This window comes from Kryptolebias marmoratus, linkage group LG8 (genome assembly GCF_001649575.2).
Source record: "Kryptolebias marmoratus isolate JLee-2015 linkage group LG8, ASM164957v2, whole genome shotgun sequence".
Taxonomy (NCBI): Eukaryota; Metazoa; Chordata; class Actinopteri; order Cyprinodontiformes; family Rivulidae; genus Kryptolebias; species Kryptolebias marmoratus.
Window position 1 is genome coordinate 28,100,542 of NC_051437.1, and position 11,468 is coordinate 28,112,009.

An 11,468-nucleotide genomic window follows, 5' to 3' on the forward strand; every position below is an offset into this window, starting at 1 on the left:
TAGCCTTTAGCTACATTTAGCCTTTAGCTACATTTAGCGTTTAGCTACATTTAGCGTTTAGCTACATTTAGCCTTTAGCTATGTTTAGCCTTCAGCTACATTTAGCCTTCAGCTACATTTAGCCTTTAGCTACATTTAGCCTTCAGCTACATTTAGTCTTAAGCTACATTTAGCCTCTAGCTACATTTAGTCTTTAGCTACATTTAGCCTTCAGCTACATTTAGCCTTTAGCTACATTTAGCCTTCAGCTACATTTAGCCTCTAGCTGTCAGTGTTTTGTTTGACTGTGTTTGAACAGATCAGTTTCAGCTCCTTCAGTGATTTTTGGTGATTTGAACTCCTTTTAGCTGATAAATCCTGGTTTCGGCTGAAAACTCGTGGCTCTGGCGTCTCACTCACTCTCCGGCGGGATCCTGTCTTTGTGCGGGCAGCCCGACAGGCTGCGGTGGTGGGGGTACAGGCCTGTCACGTGACCCGTCCCGTCGCAGCCCGGCGTGGGACACTTGTTCTCCCTCTTCTCCGGCCTCTCTGGATGGAGGACAGGGACGGAGGACAGGAGAGAGGACAAAGGCTGAGCATGAAATCCAGACACATTTGTAGAAAACAACCTTCTTAGAGTTCTCCTAGAATTAAAAAAAGCCGATTTTTACCAACGAACTTCCCCTCCTCGGCTTCAGAACATAAACACTGATTTCTCCTTTTCTCAGGTTGTGTCAGTATCTTACCTGCAGCAGACAGCTAATCAGAGCAGAAACTCACTTATTTACTTTATAATTAAACAACAAACTCAGATCCTGGCAGCTGGAGAGACACTTTCAGATGTTTGAACAGGAGTCGGAGGAGTATTTCCCCCCCGATTCTCCAAACTGAGATTGCTCTGACCGCCATCTGCCGCAGGTAAGATGCTGACTAACCCACCTACAGCAACACTTAGGTTCCAACGAGTCCCAACAACGTTTCTGTCTTCAAACCAGCTTCTAAAGGAAACTAAACTTTTTAAGCTATCAGAACAAAGTAACACCCACACACACACACCCACACACACACACACACACCCACACACAGCAAAGCATTAAGAAGAAGAGAAGTATTAATCCATATAAACTGTTTGATAAAACGAAAAAAATAAAGTTTTTATTGACAGATCTGAGGCCTTTAAAGAAAAAAGGATGATTCTCTTTGATCTTTATTCTCAACAGGGATCGTTTTTTTTCTGCTGAAAGCTGACAGGAAGTCCTAACAGCTCCGGTGATGTCACATCCTTTCTAAACGTGTTTTTGGGTTCGGGACAGTTTGACGGTTTGACCTTGAGTCGTTTGTTCCTGCTGCCGGCTTTGGAGGTAATCCAGAAACCGGATGAAGAGGATGGCGCGACACTCCGCCGGCCTTCAAATTGATTGTTAACGAGACGCGTATCTCCTAATTAGACGCCGAGCAGAGCAGGGGCGCCACCACAGGAGGGAGCTGAGGCCAAGGCGAGGGCTGAACGCCGAGCCGTGTAATCACACCATCAGCGTGACAAGTGGGCCGAGTGCCAACAGAGAAAAACACAAACAAACACTCCACACACGCCGCGCTCCTCCTCCTCCTCCTCCTGCTGCCTCTCGACGACACGCCGCCACTCCTCGAGCTGGAGACACTTCATCGCCGCCACAAAGGGAGGATCTGTGACTCGCCGCGGCTCATTCGGTGCAAACATCCTCACTTCTTCGAACAAAAAGTCAAGTTTGATTTAAGACAAACTGAACGCCTTGAAGGAAATCCTGAGTTCCTTTAAAAAAAGACACTTTCTGAGGATTTTAAACGCTTTAAAAGTTAAATAAAACGAGAGCTTTTAGAAAGATTTGGCCTCATTTTACCTCATTAAGTAAAATTCGATGAGAACAATTTAACCGATCTGATGCTCAGCTAGGCTGATTGGATGGATATTTGGCTAACAGAGCGGCCTACCTTTGCTGAAGTAGGTCTTGCGGAGGACATCCAGGTGCTTGGGCCGGTCCTCGATGGTGAAGTACCTCTGGTGGTGAATGTCGGGCGCCCGCAGCAGCTCCCGGGGTCCGGCCAGCTTCACCTGCTCCGCCTTCAGGGCAATGGCTTGCTCCAGCAGGCCCAGGTTCCCCCGCGTCATGTCGAACATCTCCGACTCGTCCGTGACGCCCGAGCGCTGCGACAGGCTGTCCTCGTCGTCCCGCTCGTCGTCTCCGTCCAGGTCGTTGAAGTCCTTGTCCGACTGCACCTCGATGATGTCCGGGGAGGCTCTGGGGACGGGGACGGGGACGGGGACGGGGACGGGGACGGGGACGTAGTCCTCCAGCGGACTGGTCCTGTGGGAGCTGTAGCTCTTGTAGTTCTGAAGCGGACCGGTTCTGATGTAGGTCTCCAGAAGACCGTGTGTTCCCTGAGCGGCTGCTGTGCTGGTGATGGTTCGGACGGCAGTCGGAACGTCGGATATGAAGAGGAAACGGCTCCTGTGCTCCTCTTCATCCTTCTCCTCCTCCTCCTCCTCTTCCTCCTCATCTTCTGCTGGAGTTTCCTGCGTCTGCTGCACCGAGACGACCATCTCTTCCTCCTCTTCACCTTTGATCTGCTCCAGGTGGATCCCTCGGCTCATGTCAGCATGCTCCTCTTCCTCCTCCTCCTCCTCCTCCTGCACTTGAACTCGCTGCGCCTCCTCCTCCTCCTCCTCCTCCTCTCCCTCATTCATGTCCCCCTCCTGCTCGTCCTTTGCTTCCTCACCCCGTTCAGGTGCCACGCCGACATCTTCGGTCTCCATGGCAACAGGCTGCCGAGAGGCCGCGCTCTCAGTGTCGCCGCCGGAGACCCGGCCCAGGTGGAGGAGGGAGTCGGCCACCTCCTTGGCGTTCTGAGAGGGAGGCCGGCGCTCCTCGGGCGCCGCCGCCCCGACGATCAGACACTCGTCCTCTGTGGAGACAGAGACGCAGAGGACGGACTGAGTCCAAACCCACAGAACCAACCTGCTAACGCCTCAAAGTCGCGCCGATCAATATTTAATCAGGTTTTCTGAGGGGCTTTCAAAGTTTATTTACTTCTGAACTCTGGCTGCTCTTTCGCCTGTTTTCAGACCTGTTAGCCGAACATTTTCAGAAAAACTGAGACGTTTTTTCCTCCTCATCCTTCAGGCGTAAAAATGGCTCCAAAACTCAAGGGATGAGCCCGCTGACACATGCTGGAAACGCTCAAATCAGCCGAAGCAGAAAGCTAAAAGCAGCAACCTTCTAGCTAAAATGAGCAAAACAAGCAAAAATATCAAGACTAGGTGGAAGCTAAAGTTGTAGAAGCCTAGCTAAAAGCAGCTGAAGCAGGTTTCAAAGAGATCTCTGTGTTTCTGCTTTTTAGCTGCTACTTTTAGCTTTTAGCTGGTATTCTGCTATTTTTAGCTAGCATTTTGATACCCTAGCTTTTAGCTGGTGTTTAGCTCATATTAAGCTAGTGTTCACTGAATTTTCACAGAAATATTTACTTTTGTTTCTTTATTTAAAAAAGCTTCACCTTCATCAGCTGTCAGTTTCTCCTCCTCCTCCTCCTGTCCGTTCATCTGTCCGTCCTGCAGGAGGCGCTCTGCCGTCCCCTCCTCCTCCTCCTCTATGCCGGCGTCCTTCTTCTCCTCCTCTCCTGCCTCCTTGGCCTCCTCCTCCTCCTCCTCCTCCTTCCCTCCATCTTTCTCGGCCTCGCTGCCGGCGTCGCTCTCGGCGCTCTCGCCGCTGAAGCCCTCGTCCAGAGCGAGCTTCAGGGGGTGGGACTTCCTCTTGGAGGCGGGCCTCTCCGCTTCCTGTTCCTGCTCCGCCTCTTCCAGCCGGCGCTTCCTCGCTACGGGGCAAGCCAGGATGCTTTTGGGGGGAAAAAGAAAACAGGTTCCTTCAAAGGGAAAACGCCGCTGTGCTGCTGGAAATGAAAATCATGCAGCGGGTCGCGTTTAAAGGAGATGAAGAAGCGTGAAGCAGCCGTTTCAGTATGAAATGCAGCCTGAGGGTGGCGCCGCGCTCGCTCAGTCACACATCAGAACCAATCCGGGCCAAGTGAGCGGAACGTTTAATGAACAACTTGTATGGAGAGGCGGGCTGGCGGGCGAGGCAGCGGAGGGTGAAATCCAATAAACTCCCTCCGATCCTCACCTGCGAGCTGCCGAGGGAGGCCGGGCGGCCATCTATAAACACGTGTAAACACATCGCTAATATCTTCCCTTCAATAAAGAGCGGAGCCCCGAAGCCCGCGCCTCCCGGGGGCCTCTGAGGGCCACGGGGCGGGGGACGGGCGGAGGACGGGCGGAAGACGGGCGGACGGAGGACGCTTCAGACTCAGCTCGGTGTCGTTACACGACCGAATCATCTGCCCACTTCCTCACTCTGTCTGAGATAACAAGATGGACTCCAGGAACGATGAACTAATCAGGAACTAATGATGAGTCAATAACAAGCTACTGATGAGCTGAAATGGGTTAATTATGAGCTAACGATGAGCTAACGATAGGCTGATTATGAAGTAACGATAAACTAATGAAGTAATGATGAACTAATGATGGATTAATTATGACCTAATGATGAACTAACCATGAGCTAACAAAAAACTAATGATGACCCAAATATTAACTAATTATGAACTAATTATGAAGTAGCAAACTAACTATGATGTAATGATGAAGTCATTATTAAATAAAAATAAACTAATGAAGTCATGATGAACTAACTAATAAGTAACAATGAACTAATCATGAACAAATCAAGAGCTAACTATAAACCAGTGATGAACTAACAGAAAACGAATGACTCAGATATGAACTAATCATTAATAAGAACAGACTAATGATGATCTAACGATGAACTAATGATGATCTAATGATGAAGTAACACACTAATGATGACCAAACGATGGGCTAATTATGAAGTAATAAATTAGTGATTAGGCAACAATAAACTTAAGAAGTAGCGATGAACTAATGATGATCTAATGATGAAGTAAATGTACTTGTAGCGATCTAACGATGAACTAACGATGAATGCGGTCTGTTTGTAAAATCCCTCGTGAACCACTGGACCGATTTTAATGAAACTTTCAGGAAGTGATCACTGGATGAACGCCTGCAGCCGACTATCGTTCGGAGTCAGTCCGATTAAAGATGGCCGCCGCAGCCAACTGGTCCTAGTGGACAGGGAAATGTCCCCAAGTCAGTCGGTTTAAGAGATATTAGCTGCGAGTCGGCGGGCGTCTCAAACAGAGAGGACAGAGGAGGACAGACAGGGGGGTGGGGCTTGTGACCCGTCCTACCTTCTGTGGCGCGAGTATCTCCCACTGATATGGCCGGAGCCATTGCATCCGGGGGTGGGGCAGCTGGATGGGATGGATGGAGGTTAGAGATATGCTCAGCAGCAGCAGCAATGACAAACACAGGCAGTAAAAAGAAAATTAAGATAAAGAAAACAAAGCGGAGACATGCAAACTGGGCGAGCGTGTCACACGGATGAGCATGCACAAAGGAGAGGCGCACGCCGTCCAGCAGGCGCGCATGATGCATGAACGCAGGTGGCATCCAGGCGCGGTAATATTGTGCGTCGTACATCAACCCTGGCCTATATCCTGTTACTACGAGCGATAAGGATCAGCCGAGACCTGCTGTAATTTCCCCTGCTCTGCTCTCTTCACCAGTCATCATCATCATCATCATCACCATCAGCGCTCGCTCCTTCTTCTTCTCTCTGCTTTGATTCAGGTTGCCATGACCCCTCAGGATGGCTCATTTCAATTCTCATTACCTTCCCCCTGCAGTTGCCCTTTATTACTCCAATTATCCTTTTTATTAATTTCACTTATTAAAAAAATGCCGCATTTGCATTTTAAACGAGGCGCTCGCCGGCCCTCCCTGCTGCTTTTTTCTGTTGATCCCAAAAACCAAAGCTTTTTTTGGGGGGGAGACAAGAGGAGGGGGGGGGAGTGCTGAGGTGAAGTGTGACGAAATGAGGAAGGATAGGGGGGGAGGAGGAGGAGGAGGGGGGGGGGGCATGAAAGCTGTCACCTGGGTGGGAGACAAAACGACATCGTCTTTGTCCTCTCCTTGTTGTGAAGACGGCTTAAAACGTCCCTGAGGGTCTGACTCAGACGGGCGTGCACATCTGCAACCTGAGCCAGCTCAGTTCAAGATGGCCGCCGCAGCCAACACAAAAGCGTTGTCCCATTCTGTCTGTTCAACAGTCCTGGATGGGAGCAGATGTTGCTCTAAAACCTGGACTAATGCACCCCCATACCAACAGAGAGGCAGTCTGACCTCAGAACAGTTCTCCTCTTTGGTCCAGAGGAGACACATCTGTTCACATCTGGCTTCTTCTTTGCCTGATAGAGCTTTAAGCAGCATTTGTGGACGGCACGGTGAACTGTGTTTACAGACAGTGTTCCTGAGCAGAACCAGAACCAGAACCTGATCTGTGGAAGTGTTCCTGAGCAGAACCAGAACCAGAACCAGAACCTGGATCACCAGCATCTAACACTGACTTTCAGCCTCGTCGTATCGACGTTTCAGGTTTCTTTGTGAATAAAATTTGGGTTTAAGTGATTTGAAACCATTTACCATCGTCATGTTTTTATTGTTATATTCAGACAAACCTGATCCTGTCCGCCCCCTGTCCGCTCCCTATCCGGCCCGCGAGCCGCTTGTTGAAAAGCCCTGGCTCTCAAGGCAGGGAGAACGGACTGAGAGAGGCGCCGACTAGGAGCTGAGAAGTGCTGATGATGAGAAATAAAAACTAATAATATTCATCACCGTCTAAAGAAGCAGCGATGGAGAGTCTACGAGTGCAGGGGGGGGGCTGCTGCACGGCGGCAAACATAAAAGAAGTTTATTAAAAGGTTTTGGCAAAAAGATGAAGGTGTTTCTTTACCTCAGCTCTTGTCCTACGAGCTCAATAGGAACTGAAACAGAAGGAGGGGGGGGAGACAAGGGGGGAGAACAAAGGTGAACGACTGCTCAGAACGCCGCGCGCCGCTGAAAGAAACCCAGATCAATAAATCACAAATGCATACGAACCCCATGAGGGTTTCCTCACAGAGCTTTACACGCTGCTGACTGCGTGATCGGGAGGAAAACACACTCCTCCCGAGTTCTACACGCATATACATCCACACGCTAAACAAACAGGAGGCGGAGTGCCACACACACACACACGCGCGAGCAGAAAGTCTAAATCAGCCAAACTGCATAAAGCTGCTCAGAATAAAAAAAAAAAAAGAACAATTAAATGCAGACTTCAGCAAGAAAACAAGATTAATTGTTACACTTTAGTTCTCATAATTGGGAAAATGAAATTAAAAAAGGAAAAACTGCCTTCATCAGTAGAAAACAGCTCCTCTTTCAGGGACAACTTATAGTAATTGCCTTCAGAAACATAAATCAGGCGCGGCGCTGCCGCCCGGCCGCGGGCATCGATCCGGAGTTCGGAGGAATATCCGACTTTCATTCCGATCAAAATAAGAAAACAATACCACAGATATCACATGCATTAATCACACGTTAGGAGCCTCTAAGAGCAGAGAGAAGAAACACACAGATTGTTGACGTGTGTGTGTGTGTGTGTGTTCAGTTTCTCCGTCTTTCATCATGCAGTTGGAGAAACTGGACGCCTTCTTCGGCTCTGAATGCTTCATGAACCGCCGCTCCGCCGCCTCGCTTCCAAACATCAAACACACACACACACACACACACACACTCATTCACACACAGGCTTCATTATAAGGGACAGAACACGACGACGGCGTAGCAGAAATGATCGGAAGGAGACTTTTTTTTCTGTCCGGGTTAACGTTATTTGGTAAAATCCAATCCGCCTGAGTAACTTTCTGACAAATGTTTGACATTTAAAATATAAAACATGAAGAACTAAGAGTTAATCACTGAACTAATGATACTGAACGCTTTGTAGTGATTCTAACTTCAGAAACAGTCAAAATGAGTCTTAAATGGTTTATTTCATCTGATGGTTTTCCAGGTTTTATATCTTCTGTTTTATTTAAACAAGAATCATTTTTGTCTGAGTCAAATATATTCAGACGTTCTTCTAAATGTTTCAGAGGCGCTGAAGGATTCAAGGACGGCCGCTGACGTCTCGTAAGTGATCACGACTGACTGAAGCTGGTAGTTGCTCCCCTGTCTCACCTGTCGCCCTTAGATGAAAGGAAAGTGGCGCCGCTGAGGCTGAGCTGGACCCCGCTGGAGTCCCCGTCCACAGTGAGGACAGAGAGGACCAAAGACCCAGAAGCCAAAAGCAGGACAAATGTCTCCTGGAGAAAAGTCTGACTAAGATTCGATGTTTAAAAGGAGTCAAAGTGACGCTTTCAGACCTGAGAACACCGAAACAAACTGCCGGGCACGGCGGTGGTAGCATCATGCTGTGGGCGATGGCGTCATGAAGGAGGAGGACTGCCTCCACGTCCTTTAACTTCACCTCCATCAGCTGGACGGCTGAAACATGGACACAGTTCAGTCCAGCAGGACAGTGATCCCAAACATCAAGAGCAAGAAGGCCGCAGGTTCGATTCCCAACCTGCGGCCTTTCTGGGTGGAGTTACATGCTCTCCCTGAGCTCACCTGGGTTTCCTCCCACAGAGCAGAAACATGCAGGATAACTCTAAAACTGTTGGTTCTTTGTCTCGTTTGTCTCTATGTGTCCCTGCGGGCGACTGGAGACCTGTCCAGGTGTCCCCTGCCTCTCGCGCTGTGACGGCTGGAGACAGACACCAGCTCCCCGTGACCCGGAGAGGAGCGGGTGAAGAAAACGGCAGGATGGATGGTTTCTGGTTGGATAAATCAGAGTCTGAAGTTTGTCTGGCTCCGATGAGAAACCCGGAAACCAACGAATTTAAAAGAAGAAGAAGAAGAGCGGGAAGATGAAGCTGAGCGACATTTAACCCAATCTCAGTGGTGGTGCTGCACATTAAGATCTATCTGAGGCTGCGTGGATTAAAGGAAACACAATAAATTCAAACTTCTGCAGCCAGTCCAAGTTGTGTTGTAGAATCCTTCCTCCCTGGAAAAAGAACAAATGAATACGACATTCATGCCGACGATGAAACTATTAAAACCCTCTGAAAGTCAGCTGCAGCGGAGCAGCGGATATTTGCATGTCAATAAACGTGACTGAATGTGTGTTTAACAGACGAAAAGGCCCGACAAGGTGGAGATGTTACCCACACTCACCTCTGATTCCCTTCGACCGAGTGCGAGTTCGCTTGTCGTCACCCTCCACACTCATCTGAGATGAAAGGAAGCGAGGGGGATGAAGGGGAGGGGGGGTGAATAAAGGGAGAAAGAGGAAGAAAGAGAGAAAACCATCAGCGTCTGTTATTTCTCCAACACGCACCCAGAGCCGATTGTCTCTCCGTGCTTCACAAACAGCAGCTAAAATAAGCTGCGTTCAGAATGTTCCCGTCGGAGCTCGGCGCTGACGCAGAGAGGCCATCTTTTATCCTCCCCGACATCGCTCCTCGCACGCCGCGGGAAAACAACAACACGCCGCGTTCGTCAGAGACAAGGGTTCCGCGGAAAACAAACTGTTGTTTAAACTACCCCCCCCCCCCCNTCCCCCTGTAATTCGCAGCACCTGAGTGGCGGACGACAATCATGAGCGCAGGGGGGCCGCGGCCCCTGCGAGCAGAGGGCCCGACAATCATAACCACGCTGAATATAATAATAAAGCGAAAACACACAGTCTGCTGTAATAACCCTTTTAAGGAGGAGAGGTGTGTGTGTGTGTGTGAGCTTTTAAAGCACAAAGGAGCAGATGTTAACCCTCACACACACGCTGACCACACCTCCTCAGCACCTCCTCAGCACCTCTCCACACTCAGAGCTGCACTCTAAAGCTATCAGATGCTTTCTGGACACAATGGAGCCATTAGCTTTGATTACTGGACTCTGTTTTTTTTTAAATATTCCAGGTCTCCACTCTTTCTGTCCCATACTCCCCCCCTCGTCCACACCCCTTTTATTCCTCCTGTAGCCGCCTCGCCGTGCCCGACCACTTAGCGGCTTTGTTGCCGCTCTATAGTGGAGTTGGCATCGCCGCGGTAGGATTCAAACACGGGGGTCCCTGTTTCTCCAAGCCCCCCCTCCTCCTCTTCACTCTGTTTGGCAGCGCCCCTTTCCTGCTAATAGACTACTCCTGAAAAGAAGGGGAGAAAGGGGACGAGAGGAGCATGAAACACGCTGTTGTTGTTCTTGTTAAGGGCTTTTTCTGCATTCACTGGTGTTTAGCTGGAGGGTACAGGTGCAGCCGCGGGCCCCTCCTTTTTCCTCCTGCGACCCCGCCCCGCCCCGCTCCTCCTCATCACTCCTGGCTCTTTGATGAAGAGCTGTTAATGTAGGAGTCGAGCAACAGGCAGCAGCTTTGTGAGGACAGGATGAGTGGGCTGGGAGGACTTTTTATAAACCTGCATGAGTTCATTGTTGCGTGTAATTCAGAGTTTATCTGTTTTTTTGTTTTTTTTTGCAAATTAAGACAAACTTGTGTTCAACAAGAGGAGGATTGTAATCGGCCTCAGGTGTTTCCTTTTTAGTTCTGATGACTATTAGGAGCAAAACGACACACAGAAATCAGGTTCTGGATGGGTTTGGCACAACAAAATAACAAAACAAACACTGCTTTTCAGACTTATTTAACTCTTCAAAGGTTGTTAGGGTCCTTGCTGACCCTGAGGAGGGAGAGTGATTTGGACGTGAGTTCCGATGTGTAAACCATGAACATATAATATAAGGATACACCAGACGGCTCTGCCTTCTCTCGCTGCTGGTAACTGCAGCCAGCGGGACTCGGTTTATGGAAGCCACCGTGATGTTCGGAGCTGGATGTGGGGCTTTAAGCCCCGCCCACTTTCATGAAGTCTCCTGCCTGAACCGGCTTGAGGGAGAATCCTCTCTGACCCGAGGACGTCTTGGAGAAGAGACTGGGAGGGAAGGTTGGGTTTTCCTCCTGGACCTGCTGCTTTCATGACCCGACCACGGAAGGATGGATGGACGGATGGATGGATGGATGGATGGATGGACGGTTGGATGGATGGACGGTTGGACGGATGGACGGTTGGATGGATGGATGGACGGTTGGACAGATGGACGGTTGGATGGATGGATGGACGGTTGGATGGATGGATGGATGGATGGACATCCAGCTTTCTGACCAACTTTGATTAATTCTGATTTCCTCTATGTGTTTCTGCTATAAATGTTTTAAAGTCTGCCCCTAGTGGCCGTTCAAGGAACAACATGATGATCTGACCATAATTCATTAACAGTCTATAAATTAGGATTAAATATTGAATTCTTTGCTTTTGCTTTTAAAATATGAGTTTTCAAGTTGATTGTTTTGCTGCTAAATTTCAGAAAACAGCCACTTAAAAACCTTCAAAGTGACAAATTAAAATCTGTTATCTTTTTGTCCACAAAAGAAACTTTTTTTTTTTTTTTTGCGTGT

At 49.0% G+C, this 11,468-nt stretch overlaps 1 protein-coding gene across 9 annotated transcripts in view; it reads right to left on the reverse strand.

The window, feature by feature from the left end:
* The window catches only part of LOC108250039 (myelin transcription factor 1), a 30,883-nt gene extending 21,620 nt beyond the window's left edge, over nucleotides 1-9,263 (reverse strand). For all 9 annotated transcript variants that reach the window (XM_037977022.1, XM_037977021.1, XM_017439728.3 and 6 more), the window contains exons 1-6: nucleotides 9,200-9,263; nucleotides 6,888-6,918; nucleotides 5,284-5,346; nucleotides 3,511-3,848; nucleotides 1,951-2,922; nucleotides 400-528 (exon numbers count right to left, since the gene is read on the reverse strand). In XM_037977022.1, the coding sequence (XP_037832950.1) occupies nucleotides 400-528; nucleotides 1,951-2,922; nucleotides 3,511-3,848; nucleotides 5,284-5,346; nucleotides 6,888-6,918; nucleotides 9,200-9,254 (1,588 nt within the window). In that variant the 5' untranslated portion in view covers nucleotides 9,255-9,263. The remainder of the gene's footprint in view (nucleotides 1-399; nucleotides 529-1,950; nucleotides 2,923-3,510; nucleotides 3,849-5,283; nucleotides 5,347-6,887; nucleotides 6,919-9,199) is intronic.
* Between the last annotated feature and the right edge of the window lie 2,205 nt (nucleotides 9,264-11,468).